The sequence below is a fragment of the Microtus pennsylvanicus genome, chromosome 13, assembly GCF_037038515.1.
Source record: "Microtus pennsylvanicus isolate mMicPen1 chromosome 13, mMicPen1.hap1, whole genome shotgun sequence".
Lineage (NCBI taxonomy): Eukaryota > Metazoa > Chordata > Mammalia > Rodentia > Cricetidae > Microtus > Microtus pennsylvanicus.
In genome coordinates, this window is record NC_134591.1 from 58,210,687 (window position 1) to 58,227,719 (window position 17,033).

Below are 17,033 nucleotides of genomic sequence, written 5' to 3' on the forward strand. Positions count from 1 at the left end.
GGCCCAGTGGTTAAGTGCACTGACTACTTTTCCAAAGGTCCTGAGTTCAATTCCCAGCACCCATATGGTTGCTCACAACCATCTGTAATAAGATTTGGTGCCCTCTTCTGACCTGCAGGCAGATATGCAGGCAAAACACTGTATACATAATAAATAAATAAATAAATCTTTTAAAAAATTTTTAAAAATTAAAAAAAAACACTCCAAAGTTATTACTAACTAGTTGGAAGTAAGTTTAATTAGAATTCAATCAATATACTAAAATTTATATTAATTATGACATAATTTATGACACTATTTAGTAGCTATCATCAAATCCCTTATGTAAGTTAAATCTTAAACCCAAACATCACTGAACACAAAACTCTATTTTTTTGAGCTCCTATGATAGGAATACATGATGCACTTTAAAAACCCCTCTTTTTAAAAACAGTCTTCTTGACTTTAATGGATTTAAATACCCTGGTTTAGATACAACCCACAGTTTATACCCCAAATTTAAGATCAAGGGTACCTAACAATTATACCAAGTCCAGGGGCTAGCAAAAAGTCAAAATTATAAAGAATGGAATAGATAATTCTCTGCCCAGGTCCCTCCCCAAACCCTCCATCCAACCAAAATGTTCGGCTTTAATAGACATTTAACCTATAAACTTGGCTTTACCTTCACTATCACATCAACTTTATAATGCTTTCTAGTCAATTTTTCAGTCATTTCTTTGGGCCCCTGAGCAGTTGCAGTTAGGATCGAGTCCATGCTCTCCGGGCAGCAGCTGAATCCTTGTTCTGTACATCTTGTATTTTCTGTGATAGAGTGGTGATATGAGTTGATTGCATAGTTACCGCACAGTAATGTAAGTGATTGCATGATATCAGAGGTGGTAACTAAGCAGCAACTCCACTAGAAACCATGGCATTTAGATGATCACATATACGATGGCAGGTAATGCACGAACCTCCTGACAGTGCTAACTGCAGTTAAAACAGATTATGAAAGGACAATGATATGGTTGCAAAACAGTCATCTTTAACAGTGTCTTATTTCGGCACTCATAGGGCTTGAGATAGATGGATGCTCATTAACAAGACAGGAAGGGCTTTCCTTCTAAGGCTTTGTTACAATGACTGTCGCCTTTCTGTTGTTACTGAATGGCAAAGGATGGATGAGAACTGAACAAGCAGGATGTATTCACCTACTCTAATTGGTTTGGGGACTGAGAGATGTTCAGTGAACAAACTTGAGTGCTTCCTTCAAACCACAAGCTGAAAATTATCTGCAACAAATAGGTAAAATCTTAAAATAAAAACAACATAATTATTTCTGTTTATTTACAATGTAGCATTTAATATAAACAGTTTGTTACTCCTTATTAGACAATATCTGGTTTTCCTTCATGACTACATACTACACTAAACACAGTGGGGTTACATTTTACTGGAGGATTAGATACTAAAGCCATAAATAAGGAGGGGATTGTACACAATTAAACTGCTTTTTAAAAATCCCTGAAATTGCTGATAAACCACAGTGTGCATGGGTTTATGCACTTAAAAATATACAGAAGGAGCAAGTACGCACAGAATATAATATCGGAACACTATTAAAGTGATTTTAATTTGAGGGACCATAGATACAACTTTCTCAGTGAAATGAACATATGCTGCAACACCACTGTAAAAATCTTAGCTACGAAGATAGTCCCTCTATAATGCACATTACACAAAACCGGTGAACTCTATATTCTCAAATTCCAAAGATATAAGATTTAAAAAAAACTGTAATTTTAGAAAAATAATGAGATCATTAAACAGAATATGCTCAAAGAGTGAGTCAAATTCTAAAGTTAAAATATTTTAAAGATAAGATTCTTACTTGGGAAAGATAGTATTAGAGAAACACTTTCCCATGAGACACACTCATCTCTCCAGCTAGTACAGGACAGTGTTCACAATAACGAAAACATAGCTGGGTTGCTCAGCAGTCTTCATCTAACCACTATCTAAGAAGCTACAGCACTGGATCTGATGTAACATTTTATAATTAATCTATATTCTATTGGACATATCACACAGATTGATCCTAATTATAAAAACACTTTAATAGAAAGTTTTCTCATCCATGCATTTTATAGTCAGGCTGTTTTAAAAAGCTAATTAGTAACAAACTTCAGAAATGATGCTGAAAGTATAGTCTTCTAAATGCTGATTAACTCACCTTTTATCTCCTTAGTGAATTTGACCCGATGAGAATCAGTCAGAGGTCTGGGTTGCTCATCAATGTTATGAATGTCAAGAACTTCACACATGAACTGAATTACAGGTTGTGCTTTGTAGAAGGCAGTGGCAGAAACTAAGAGAAAACACAGATAGTAGAAATTAATTTCAGCTCACAAAACAACCTTCCATGGTTCAGGTTAGAAGCCACAGCATAGTTAAAGGAACTTAGAAGATTTCTTATCTGAGGGGTTACAGAATAAACTCAACACATATGCTGTTCAAGTCATGGTCTTTATTCTTCTGCCTCTCTAATTTTCTTGTCCTAATTCTGTAGTTCTAAATCTTTTTCTATTTCACTGTTTCAATTCTCTCTGCTTCCCTGCTCACCTAGCTTAAATACACTTTTTACAGGAAGCTTGAAGTAATAATAAAAAGTTACAAGAGTCACATCTCATTGGTAAAAAGCACATTCCTTTGGGTGAGCAGTAAGGGCCGGACCCTTTACCATGGCAACGCAAAGCTTCAAGGTTTCTGAAGTAAGACTGTGACCAGAGGGCGGGCACATGGTGCCCAGTGAGACAGGCTATGAGACATAGTTCTTTTATCAGCTAGACTTAGCAAATGAAGAATTGGCATGATATTTTAGCTTCTTTGTGTTAATAACCTTGTTTAGACGCCTGCAACTCTGACCTTGTGAATAACTGTAAAGTTTAAAACTTATGATCCATTTACAAAATCCTTTAGTCTAGTCTGAACGTGCTCTGAGGTGATAATGAGCTAATTGTGTGCATTTTGTCTTAGGCTGAGGAGAAATTTGTTATTTTCTTGTGTTGATCTGAGTAAAAAGAACAAAGCAGGCTTTTAAATGCCTTGAAATCCTAGTAAGACAATAGATCTAGTTATGAAGCATATCCTAGCATATTTTCTACATATCAAGATCATCTTCCTGACCATCCACAGATATATGTGCCCAGTAAATGGAAAATTTTAACGAGATAAACATACAAGCAGTGGAAAAACACCCAAAGCAGTTCTTAGGAAAGAAATGAAGAGAAATTACATGAGAGAAATTACAGACAGAAACAGTTATCTGCGGCCAGTGACCCCAAGGCTTTTCCAAGTGGGGCTTCCCATTAGAGAATCTCTCATCTGGTAGGTCGGACTGTTTAACACTATTTGTCACCTGCTGTATACTCCCATGGCCTGTAACAAATTAACATTTAAAAACCCAGAAACTTCATCAATAAATTTCCATAATTAACTATGTACAGTTAAAAATGGTCCCTTATATGAATCCATATGACATATATTATACCCCCAGCACACACGTGTGTGTTTTCCAAAATAAAGCAATTGGATTTCTGAGGTATAAGAACAAAAATACCATAGTTTTTATAATCTACCTCTTTCACCACAAGTGAAGGGTTCTATGAGACAAGAACTTGTGAAGCCAAAGAACGCCCAAGCCCTTTAGCAGAGAAGAGAGTGGATTATTTCTTAAATAAGGCTTCCTATGCTACCATGCTAGTTTCTTCTAGAGAGAGCATACATTACCTTGTAAGGACTTAAGAAGACAATATTAAACCCAAGTCACAGGTCATAGCAGGGGTATCTGCCAAATGATCCTGAGTAACTGGGAGGTTAACGACCTGTGTACTAGCCAGCATGATTATTTTAAAAGTGGTTTCTTATCTCTGGGTTTTGGAACTACAAGATTACAAGATGGTTAGTAGACCACACATCTCCTTTTTTTTTTTTTTTTTTGACAGGGTCTCGCTTTGAAGCATTTGCTGGTCTGGCACTCAATACGTAGCCCAGGTTGGCCTCAAACTTACAAAGACACACCTCCTTCTAACCCCAAGGGCTGGGATTAAAGGTGTATACACCACATTTAACATATTTTTTAATTAAAAAATTATGGATGTATATGTGTCTATGGGAAGGCATTGCATTTGAGCATGCAGTGGCCTCAGAGGACAGAGAGAGTTTGAACTCCCTGTAGCTGGAGTCGCAGGTGGTTATGAGCTGCCCAATGTGGGTACTGAAGATGGAATTCAGGCAGGCAGACTGTGCTCTTAACCACTGAACCATCTCTCCAGCCCTACATTACATTCTTTTACTGAAAAATTGTGGGGCTATTTCTGTGCACAAGCAAATGCCAGCAAAGATGAAGGTGGTGGTGATTCATGCCTTTAGCCCTGGAATTCATGAGGCAGAAGTAGGCAGATCTTTATGAGTTCTACATGGTCATCAGGGCTACATAGTGACACCCATCTCAAAAAGCAAAACAAAACAAAAACAAAACCAACAAAAAACCAAAAATATGCCAGTGATATATATATATGTATGTATATATTATGTATATATGTATATATACACTGTACACTTAATTTTCATGACGTTTAATTAGTTCAGCACATGCTGGCCTGGGTTACTTTTAAAAACAGAAATAAACAGATAAGAGAAATATATCATGAAGAACATGCTCTTTCATGTTCGCTTTAACCCTAAAGGTGGATTTTCTTCACTGGGTACCACCAGTCCCATGTAATGTTTCCCAAGCCACAGCTGAAACAACCATACAAACGTCCTACAATGACTTCTACTGCATTTTCCTGTTACCCTGCTAATCGCCTCATCGATTGCCATCTTCTAAACTGCACACAACAACATGGACATTTGGCACGAATATTAAGCCTTGTGAGACAGAGCTTTGAAAAGGATGGGATGAAAGGGCAGGCCTCCCACGGAGAGGAGGGAGGGGAAACTGCTGCTGGGATGTAAAATAAGAAAAAAGGATTGGCTGCGATCAGTGCACAGGGTCTTAAGTAAGGGTAACTTTGAGTGGAGCTTTCAAACTTTTGTTGTTTTGTTTTTAAGACAGTGTCTCATAGAGCCCAGGCTAGCCTCACTTGCTATGTGTGTATGATCTTGAACTTCTTTGATCATCTTATTTCCACTTCCCAAGTGCTTAGATCATAGACCTGCAGCACCATGTCTGGTTTATGTGGTACTGTGGACTGAACTTAGGGCTCTCTGTGTTCCAGGCAAGCATTCTACCCATTGAACGCCATCAACCAGACCAGCTGCCCCATCCCAAGCTGATATTATAGGCATGTATCATGGTGCCAGATGATTCCTAATACTTCATAAGCCTATATGTATTTTATGCCTTCTTTCCCTTTCACAAATAAGCTAATTACTCTTGAAAAAAGTTAATAGCATTTAAAAACTCTATAAAACAAACATACAATAAACATATGATATCTATTAACCAAAAGTTCTATGTTGACATAAACCTAAAACATAACATAAAAGCATGGGGGCTGGAGAGATGGCTCAGAGGTTAAGAGCACTGGCTGGTCTTCCACAGGTACTGAGTTCAATTCCCATCAACCACATGGTGGCTCACAACCTCCCTAATGAGATCTGGTGCTCTCTTCTGGCCTGTAGGCAACATACAGGCAGAATATTGTATACATAATAAATAAATAAATCTTAAAAAAGAGGGAAAGCATATAATAATTTTTATAAATAGTGGTCCACAAAAGCACTTTATAGAACCTGCACTGCTGTAATTAATATTCTTATTGTACTAGGGCCAGAAGGGGCCTTCCTTAATTTGATCAATCTAACAAAAATCCATGGTAAATCCTACTTTGTTTAATGCAAGTTACTAATTAGCACGGTAAAGCAAATTAAGAGAAATAAAAAGTAAAAATGGAAGAAAATGGAAAACAAATAATTATACATCAGTGTAACTATATAGAAAACTACTCTGTAGATAAATTAGTAGAAATTCTGCCAGACTTAAGATTACAAAAATAAATTTGCATTTTTACAAACTAGCCATCAACTCAAAATTTAATGAAAAAGATATTCTTTGCAATCAACATATTTTTAAATGTATTTACTTATTACACACGTGTGTGTGAGGTGCATGGAGCATGTGCCATGCCACAGTGCAAAAACTTGGTAGTCGGAGGACAGTTTGCAAGAGTTGGTTCTCTTCTTCCACTATGTGGGTTCTGGGGATCAAACTCAGATCAATAAGTTTGGACACAAGGGCCTTTGCCCAATGAATCCTCTTGCTGGCCCACAACAAAAATTTGAAAGTACTTGGGATGAAGTCTAAGCAAAAATATGTGTAAGAATTACAAAAGTAACAGGTATATTTAATATAGAAATATTGTAGACACTCTAACAGTAAAATACCCTATCCATGTACATTTATTCTCAGATTTATCAGCATATTCAAAACAACTACCAATAAGACCGAACAAGTGTCAAATAGGATGCAATGGTTATCCATGGAAACCAAGAAACTAATACTACAATTACCTTAAAGAATAAAACAAAGAAAACAATAAAAGAATGAAGCAAGAATAGCCATGACCACTCTTAAGAAAGAGTAAGGCAAGGGGCTGGAGAGATGGCTCAATGGTTAAGAGCTCTCGTTACTCTGGCAGAGCACCCAGGTTCAATCCCCAGCACTCACATGATGGCTCACAGCCATCTGAAACTCCAGTTTTAGGACATCAGATGCTTTCTTCATGGGTGCCAGGCACACACATGGTGCACACACACACACACACACATATATATGCAGGCAAAACAGTCATACACATTAAATGAAACAAGTAAACCTGTTTGTTAGATTTTGGTTTTCGAGACAGGGTTTCTCTGTGTAGCCCTGGCTGTTCTTGAACTTGCTCTGTAGACCAGGCTGGTTTCGAACTGAGAGATCTGCTTGTCTCTGTCTCCTAAGTGTTGGGTTATAGGTATGAGTCACCACCACCCGACTGGATCCAATTATTATTATTATTATTATTATTATTATTTGTTTTTCGAGACAGGGTTTCTCTGTAGCTTTGGTTCCTGTCCTGGAACTAGCTCTGTAGACCAGGATGGCCTCGAACTCCCAGAGATCCACCTGCCTCTGCCTCCCGAATGCTGGGATTAAAGGCGTGCGCCACCACCGCCCGGCTTTCCAATTATTTTTTTAAAAATGTTTATAACTGTTTAAATACAATTTATTATTTTCCTTCTCCCCATTAACTTGAAATGCCACCTCAGACGTTTACAAAGTTTCCATGAATACACAGCTGTTTTGTTTCTAGGCTCTCTCTGAGTCATTCATTACAACTTTTTTTAAATTTTTCTTTTCTTTTTTAAATTGATTTCTATTGAGCTCTACATTTTTCTCTGCTCCCCTCCCTGCCTCTCCCCTCTCTCCTTCAATCCTCCCCCAAGGTCCCCATGCTTTCAATTTACTCAGGAGATCTTGTCTTTTTCTACTTCCCATGAAGATAGATCTATGTAAGTCTCTCTTAGTGTCCTCATTGTTGTCTAAGTTCTCTGGGATTGTGGTTTGTAGGCTGGTTTTCTTTGCTTTATGTTTAAAAACCAATAAGTGAGTACATATGATAATTGTCTTTCTGTGTCCTGGTTACCTCACTCAAAATAATGTTTTCTAGATCCACCCATTTTCCTGCAAAATTCAAGATGTTGTTATTTTTTTCTGCTGTGTATTACCCCATTGTGTAAATGTACCACATTTTCCTTATCTATTCTTTGGTCGAGGGGCATTTAGGTTGTTTCCAGGTTCTGGCTATGACAAACAAAGCTGCTATGAACATAGTTGAGCACATGTCCTTGTGGCAAGATTGAGCATCCTTTGGATATATAACCGCCGGGCGATGGTGGCACACGCCTTTAATCCCAGCACTCGGGAGGCAGAGGCAGGCGGATCTCTGTGAGTTCGAGACCAGCCTGGTCTACCGAGCTAGCTCCAGGACAGGCTCCAAAGCCACAGAGAAACCCTGTCTCAAAAAACCAAAAAAAAAAAAAAACAAACCAAAAGTGGTATTACTGGGTCTTGACGAAGGTTGTTTCCTAATTTTCTGATATTTTTTATTTTTCAAGATTGGGTTTCTCTGTAGCTTTGGAGCCTGTCCTGGAACTAGCTCTTGTAGTCCAGGCTGGCCTCGAACTCACAGAGATCCACCTGCCTCTGCCTCCTGAGTGCTGGGATTAAAGGCATGTGCCACCACCGCCCGGCTCATTAGAACTCTTAATTAATTAAGAAATTAGCATGATTTGTGAGAGAAGACAAGGGCCAGCAAGCTAGCTCAGTGTGTAAAGGTGCCTGCCACCAGGCCTGAGGATCTGAATTTCACTCCAGGAGCCCCAAGGTAGAAGAAGAGAATTGACTTCTCCAAGTTGTCCTCCAAGTTTATTCCTCCATAAATAAAAATATAATTAAAAAGATATGGTATTCACCTAAACATCAATCAACAAAATGAGAAAAATTATATTATAAACACATGCCGGGTAGTGGTGGCACATGCCTTTAATCCCAGTACTTGGAAGACAAAGGCAGGCATATCTTACAAGTTCAAGGCCAGCTTGGTCTTCACAGTGAAGTTCCAGGACAGCCAGGGCTACACAATGAGACTCTGTCCTGAAAAAGCAAAACAAACAAACAAAATTATAAACACATATATAGTACAAATTAAAATAAATGAGAAGGCACCAGAATTCAGTTAAATTGAGAAAAACAGAAGTTAAGAAAGTTTGAGAAGATTGTATCTAGATAGACAATTGGAGAAAAAATTATCAAATTGGGCAATGAGATTATGAGTGAGTTCAATTTGTGAAATAATGTATTACTGAGTTTATTATGGCTAATTTCATTAAACTTTTATAAAATATCCTAAAATCCACATACTAGATTTACTCATTGATAATAGATAAAACTGTTTTGTTTGTTTTTTCCTAGTGCTGTGAACGGAAGTTAGACCTATACACGCTAGTTAAACGTTCTCCCACAGAACTCTGTTCCCAACCCAACTTTCTGCTTCTGTTGGAAACTTATCTTTTACTTTTCTCACTTATTGCATGTTTGTTTAATTAATTAATTAACTAATCAACTGACTGTACTAGGGATTAACTCAGGGCCTTGGGTGCACTAAACAGTGCTTTACGAGGAAACAATGTTTAAAAAGCTCCGTTAAACTGAGCGGTGGTGGCGCACGCCTTTAATACCAGCACTCGGGAGGCAGAGGCAGGTGGATCTCTGTGAGTTCGAGGCCAGCCTGGTCGACAAAATGAGTTCCAGGACAGGCTCCAAAGCTACAGAGAAACCCTGTCTTGGAAAATAAATAAATAAGTAAACCCAGTTAAGAAAAAAATCCTTCTGACATTGAAAACACAACACAAACAGAATGAAAGAAGGGTTGGAAATCAAATCAACTTGCAGGAGTTTGATTCTAACCCAGCACGCACTACTTTTCTGAGTGTCATTTATTTATTTAGTGTGGTACTTGGAATTGAACCTTTGGCTTGGTGCATGATAAACAAGTGCTATGCCACTGATCCTCATTTCTAGTCCTTTGAGCATCTAATTATTCATCTGTTAAAAAACAAACAAAAAAACTTCTGGAGCTAGAGAGATGGCTCAGTAGTTAAAGGAGCTCACACCTGTTCCAGAGGGCTTGAGTTTGGTACCCAGAGCTCACATCCAGGCATAACTCCAGGTCCAAGAGATCTGACAACTTTTTCTGGTATCTGGATACTCACAACAAAACATGGCACATATATGCATATACGCAGACATAAATACAGACTCAGAAATAGAAATAACATTTCTCAGAGCACTGGGAATTACTAATGCACGGCACCCACTTGTGCCTGAAATATGGTAGTAACCCAGAGCAGCCTTTTCCACTTCTGAGTAATTTTCCACTCATGTCGTTTGCTCACCGATGTACTGCTTGTAGGCAGTTATACTCTCCGTGTAATTATTTGTACAAGAATTCTTTGAAGACACTGTATGAAGTCTCATGGAAATGAGATTAGGATTTTCACTGTGCCCAAACTGAAACCTGGGAGGACTGGGGGATACAGCTCAGTGGTTAGAGAACTTGCCTACTGTGTACAGGTCCCTGGATTTTGTTCCTAGCACTGCAAAATAAAATATAGGTAAATAAATCAGACACAACAGAAAAGTACAGATGAAAATAAAAAAGAATTAAGTATTTGCAACATTTAGTACCAAGAATGTCTGGATTCAAATTAATAATCAAAAATATAGCAATATATGATGGATCCTGGCAAAAAAAATTGATCACACCTATAATTTAATGCTAGGCGGATATTGCTGGGAGGGATGCTGAAGGGTTACATGCTGCAATTCCTGCTTGCCCCAATTTTGTTACTTAAAAACGAACCACTAGGGGTTGGAGAATGGCTCAGCAATTGGGAGCACCGACTGCTTTTCCAGAGGACCAGTGTTTGACTTCCAGCACTCACACAGTGGCTCACAACCATCCGTGACTCCAGTTCCAGGGGGCCCAACACTTCTGACCCCCAGAAACACCAGGCACACACTTGATGCACATACATAAATACAGACAAAATACTCATACACACAAAAAATAACCAAAAAAGCTAAAAACAAAAAAACCCAAAACAAAAACGCAGCTCATCCTGCTAATACCCAGACGCCTCTTTCCCAAAACCTCTCCCAGACCTAACAGTGCACTCTAAAGAAACCACTTGTTTTTTTAAACTTCTGATTAGTGCCTTCTTTCTTCATGGATTTACAATATGAATATTGTAAATCTAGTTCAGATGTCCCTGTTCTTGAATTTTATGTGACTGGAAATAAATTGTGATATTTTCCCAGATTTTAGTTAAAGCTTATTTCTAACTCAATCATATCAACATATCAATATAATTTTTAAAAATTTTCATTGATGTGTGATTTTTCTTTGAGAAATACACTACTATTCTAATTGTGGCTAATAATTGGCTTGATACCTTTCCTAGGATATTAAAAATTCCATCAATAGTCTCTTTCTTTCTTTCCTTCCTTTTTCTTTTTCCTGGAGATAGAGTTTCTCTGTGTAGCCCTGGCTGTCCTGGAACTTGCTCTGTAGTTCAGGCTGGCCTTGAATATACAGAGATCCACTTGCCTCAGCCTCCTGAGTGCTGGGATTAAAGATGTGTGCCACCTCTGTCCCTCTGTCTTGGTTTTCTCTCTCTCTCTCTCTCTCTCTCTCTCTCTCTCTCTCTCTCTCTCTCTCTCTCTCTCTCTCTCTCTCTGACATGGTCTTGCTGGCCTGGAACTCATCCTGTAGTCAAGGCTGTACTTGTAATTCTCCTGCTTTTTCCTTTGCTTGATAGGATTATAGAAATGGGCTACCATGCCGGGCTTCTTTTTTGTTAGTGTTGTTTGTTTGTTTGTTTTAAATCCCGTTTCACTCTTTTGAAATAGGGTGTCATAGCACAGACTGGTCTCAAAATTACATTTCTCCCACCTCAGCTTCCAAGTATTGAGATTATAAATGTGGGCCATTGTGCACGTTGGGCACACACACACACTCGTGTATGCACACCTCTGGAACAGATTCTCTGTGAGTGACACTGTTGGGTCATGAGGAATGTACATTTCTTTCTTAGATAACTTTTTTGAGCAACTTGGATCACTTATAATAATTCTTTCACAATGATTTCAATCTCTGACCTCTCACGAGCAGCATTGAGTTACGATGGTGGGGCCAGGGAGGTGGTTTTGCAGGTGAAAGCACTTGCTACGGAGCCTGATCATACACGTTCCATCCCAGGGACCTACATGGTGGAAGAACTGGCTTCCACAATGCACTGCAGCACAGGTCCCTACCATGCAATAAAAACATGTAATTAATAAAATTCAAAAACAAAGTCACATTGGACACAGTCCACCTGTGTCCATACTGTTAGACTTAAGCTCAGCTACTCTGACAGATACACAGGCAGTAATGGAAAAAAATGATCTACACTGGGCGGTGGTGGCACATGCCTTTAACCCTAGAACTCAGGAGGCAGATACAGGCAGACAGGCAGATCTCTGTGAGTTTGAGGCCAACCTGGTCTACAAGAGCTAGTTTCAGGACAGCAAGGGCTGTTACACAGGGAAACCCTGTCTCGGAAAAAAAAAAAAATCTAAAAAAATCTAAGAGCCAAGCGAGATAGTGCAAAAATATAAGGAGGAAAGCAGTCTGAGAGGTAGGCAGACTCTGAGGCCCCCCTAACGGAGCCCACACTAGTGAACAGCTACCCTGTGTCCTTGCAGATGTCTGGAGGCTCATTCTTTGAAAAAGGTAAATCAAAACAAAAACTCTCTGGAAGGAGGATGCCAGGCATAGCTGAAGGCACAGGCCCATACCACAAGCCACGGATTAAATGACTGGACACATGAAATGCTGACACAGAAATTCTTCTGGTTCCAGTCTCCAACTTGGTTTTCAGAATGTGGACGAGCAGACTGTCTAGTTTTTAGACAGGTGTTTTTGACTAACCTGACCTACTCAGAAGAGACTTAAAAATTACACATCCCAGCCTCTGATTTTACCCTGTGATGAAGTTAACAAGCCTCATTTGTGCATGAAGGGCTTCCATTCAGAGTTTTAGACTCCCACTGAGCCAGGAGACAAAAAGGACATGTTCAAATAACAAAACAAAACTCAAAACTAAAACCAAGAAGGGAAACGTAAGTAAATATAGGAAAAAACCCAAAATAAACTATTATGCTCAGAGAGCTAAAAGAGGCTATTGCACTTGTAAAACAAGAATGGAATGCTATTAAAAAATTAGTTTCCAGGAAGCAGGAAAGAACTACTAAAACACAGAAATTAAAAAATGAGCAAAGGGCTAGAAGATTTAGGAAAATTTCAGAAAGTAACTCAAAACTGAGATTAAAAACCAGGGGGTGGGGGCACACACCTTTAATCCCAGCACTTGGGAGGCAGGTGGATCTCTGTGAGTTCGAGCCCAGCCTGCTCTACAAGAACTAGTTCCAGGACAGGCTCCAAAGCTGTAGAGAAACCCTGTCTTACACCCCCCCCCCGCAAAAATCCAACAAAACAACAACAACAAAACAAACAAATAAACAAACAAAACCCCATGAGACTAAAAAGACAAAAGGGTGGACTTTATAGTATATAAACTATACAAATAGAACAGGGCTTAGCAGGCACTATACATGCCCTAGGTTTGAGCCAGAGCAAAGACGACAGCTACAAATGGAGAAGTGCTCCCATGCTCCTGAAAGGGAAGTTCTGGCACAGAAGCTTGCTTCTCTTAAGAGGGGGTCTTGCTTCGCCGGCCTCAAGAGATCCTACTGCTTCATCCCCTGAATAACTATCAGTTAACTTTGTTAAGGAGCGTAAAAAAGACACTTTTCAGTATGTGAGTAAGGTGTTTAAAAACTGCCTCTTATATACCCTTTTCTCTTAAATTCCTAAAAAAAGAACAGGAACCGAGCAGCAAGCCTGAGTATAGCTGGGAGCAGCAGTAGCAACTAAATAAACACTTACATGCCACATTTATCATTACCAGAAAGATGCTATTGATAAGCTTTAATGATCGGATACACATGTTCTTTCTCTCTTATTAATGTAAATGCTAACAGTGGGAAAACTGGTTACCAGGTATACGAGAACTCTCCCCTCCCTAATTCCCTATGAATCTAAATTACTTTATAATTAAAGGTTCTTTTTCTTTTTCTTTTTTTTGGTTTTTCCAAGATAGGGTTTCTCTGTAGCTTTGGAGACTAGGCTGGCTTTCAACTCACAGAGATCCGCCTGCCTCTGCCTCCCAAGTGCTGGGATTAAAGGCGTGTGCCACCACCACCCAGCTAAAGGTTCATTTTCATTAAAAAATCATCTACAAAATATTTTACCCAATAGCTGTGGAATATACATGCAGCAGGCCACAGAAAATTCTCTAAATGGAGCAAGATTTTGCAAAATATAAAAGCCTTCAATGATTTATTCTACCAGATTGTAATGAAACAAAACTGGACATTGTAGCAACAGAAACTACAAGTACATGGAAATTAAACAATATGTGCTTGAATGACCAATAGGGTCACTGGAAAAATCAGGCGTAATTGGAAGAATTCTTAAAATAAAATGAAAATTAAAATAACTTGCAATTTACCAGAATGGTTAGATTTATAGCAAAGGCAGTCCCAAGAAGGAAAAATAGAACTATGAATGATTATGTCAAAAAAATCAAGAGATTTTTGGGTCAGCAAGATGACTTAGAGGATAAAGGCACTTGAAGTCAAGCCTTGATCTGAATTGAATCCCTGGGACCCACAAGGCGGAGGTTGAGAAGTAACTGATTCTTGTAGGTTGTCCTTGGAACTGTACATGTGCATTATGACGTGTACATGAGTACATGCATGTATGTATGTGTACATACATATACACTAAATAAATAAATAAACGTTTAAAAAGCCAGAAAAACAAACAACAACAACAAAAACATTGAGAAATGGACCTCTGCCCTGGCTGAGAGGCTCCCAAGGTGTCAATAGCAGGACGCCTGAAAGAGCAAGTTGAAACTTGGTTCTTATGGTGTAAAACCAGGAGAGAACCTGCTAAAATCACCATCTGAGGCTAAGACAGGAGAGCCAGGCATCACTCCACCGACCCTTCAGATAAGGGTTTCTGAATCTATGGGGATGTGTCCCACCTTCCTATTTTCTAGGTGTGTGGTTTAAGTTTTTACTTTCCCCAGAGAGGGTCCATGTACACCAGACTGGCCTTCAACTCAATGTAGCAGAGAATGACCTCCAACTTTTAATTCCTCTGCCTCAACCCAGCCCATTTTGGCATTTTGTTTTATTTTATAATCTTTTTGTTGTTTCTGGGCTGGGATCTGTTGTTGTTTTCCATGTGAATTTTTCATTTACCACTCACTGTATTTTACAGTGTCTTTAGTTAATTTGTGTTTTGGAGTAATATCCCCACCACCACTGGGAGGCAGTTTCGTTCACCACTTTGCCCTGATGTCAGCTTCTTCTTCTTGTCTATTAATGTTTTTGAATTACTTGACAAAGGAATGTCTAAGACAACAATCAAGTGTGATCTCAAAAGGACCACACAGTAAGTCAAGTTTGAAAGGCACACTCAAGCCAGTGGTGGTAGCGCACGCCTTTAATGCCAGCACTTTGGAAGCAGAGAAAGCCAGATCTCTGAGTTCTAGGCCAGCCTGGTCAAACAGAAATGAGTCAAGAAACTGATCTGCAGGCTGCACTGATATTCTTATCACCACCACGCTGTTCTAACATAAGGACAGACTTCCTGGATAACCCTGGCTTTGATCACAATAAACTGTGAGTCTGACTGAATATGGGGACTGTGAAATTTTTGGCAACAATAAAAGGCTTCTGGCTCAATGACTGAAAATTGAGTATCTAGCCTGTGACGAATCTGCACTGTTTCTTAAGTGCTTGCCCGTGCCATAGCACGAGAACTCTGAGCTACATCTACCATAGCACCAAGTCATTCTAACGAACGCTGCCTCAAATACTTTGGCTCAAATCAGGGACTGCTGTATGCTGTGAAGAACTGTAGAAATTTTACTGTGTGCCCAAGTTTTCTTTTATTTAGAATACTTTAATATAGTTATGAAAAATAAAATTAATATTTGTCATTCCCTAGCATAAATCAAATTAGTGTACCTTCAAGTTCCATTATATTAGAATGTTTGCTTTTTAAGACTGATGGTTGAGCTGCACGTGGCATCCAATGCCTTTACTCCCAGCACCTGGGAGGTGGGAGGCAGGCGGATCCTCTGTGAGTTCAAGGTCTACAGGTGAGTTTCAAGAGCCAAGGGCCTGTCTCAAACAAACAAACAGTCTAAATTGCTGGCTAGAGTCTAAAAAAAAATTGTTAAAAGAATTTTGGTTTGGGATTGGGACAGAGCCTCCAATAATTCCGGAAATATTCCTAACAAGTCTTCTGTTATTCTGTACTACATATTTCTACCAAGCCACATTCTCAGCTTTGGTGATTATAAAATTAAAATATTGATCAGCTCTGGAAAACACTATTTTCTATGTCCTGTAGCATCAAATACTCAGGTAAGACTAAATTTTTTTCCCCTGACTGGTCTGGAACTTATTATATAGATGAAGATGACTTTGAACTCCTGATGTTCCTTCCAAGTGCTAGGATTATAGCTATGCATCACCATGCCCAGAGAAGATTTAAATCCTTATGGAAAATTAAACACATCCATTAGTGTGCAAAACAAAAGGGAAAATAACAGTATACCAAAGAATTATTTTAAAATAGATTTAAGATTTATTTTCAACAAATGTTTAGTTTGTCTATTTGATATATTCTAAATAGACGAGGCAACAAGCATGTGCTACTACGCCCGGCTTGATAAAGAACGTTTTAAAGAAAGCTACTTTTTATTGAAAAATCTTAAAAAGATTTTGTTTTGAAGGAACCCAGGAATTTACACCTTAAGCAAATGCCCTACCACTGAGTTACTCTGTGTGTAAAATAATCTGTTTGAAGCTAAGATGTCTAAGGTGTAAGACTTGCCTTTCAAGAACCTGCTTCTTAAGTGATACAGTACAGTTACATCACACTCATAAACTGTGGAACCAGACTTCGACATTTAAGTGAGGCTCATGTGGAGCTTTGGCAGACAGCCTTTGGTCTCTGTACTACTCAGTTTGGGGTATGTGCTAACATAACTGTGTTTGGGGAGTGTATTTTGAAATGGAGTCAGTCACTCTGTGTTACCCAGGCTCATTCTGAGCTAGTACTCTCAAGTGATCCTCCCACCTCAGCCCACGTGGACATAATTATAATTGTGCACCACTGCACTCACTTCTATGGTGGGAATTTATGTGAGAAAATAACATAAAATGCTTGGAGGAAAGGTTTGGGATGTGGCTCAGTAGTAGTATGTTCTTAGCATGCAACAGGCCCCAGATTAGTCCCTAGTACCCCTGAGCCCCAATC

The 17,033-nt window shown here is 38.9% G+C and overlaps 1 protein-coding gene and 1 pseudogene across 5 annotated transcripts in view; both read right to left on the reverse strand.

Moving 5' to 3' along the window:
- Nucleotides 1-17,033, reverse strand: part of Ago3 (argonaute RISC catalytic component 3) — a 104,081-nt gene that overhangs the window by 44,539 nt on the left and 42,509 nt on the right. For all 5 annotated transcript variants that reach the window (XM_075946872.1, XM_075946876.1, XM_075946874.1 and 2 more), the window contains one exon: nucleotides 2,216-2,350. In XM_075946872.1, coding sequence (XP_075802987.1) covers nucleotides 2,216-2,350 — 135 coding nt within the window. The remainder of the gene's footprint in view (nucleotides 1-2,215; nucleotides 2,351-17,033) is intronic.
- Nucleotides 2,092-2,195, reverse strand: LOC142834542 (small nucleolar RNA U3; annotated as a pseudogene).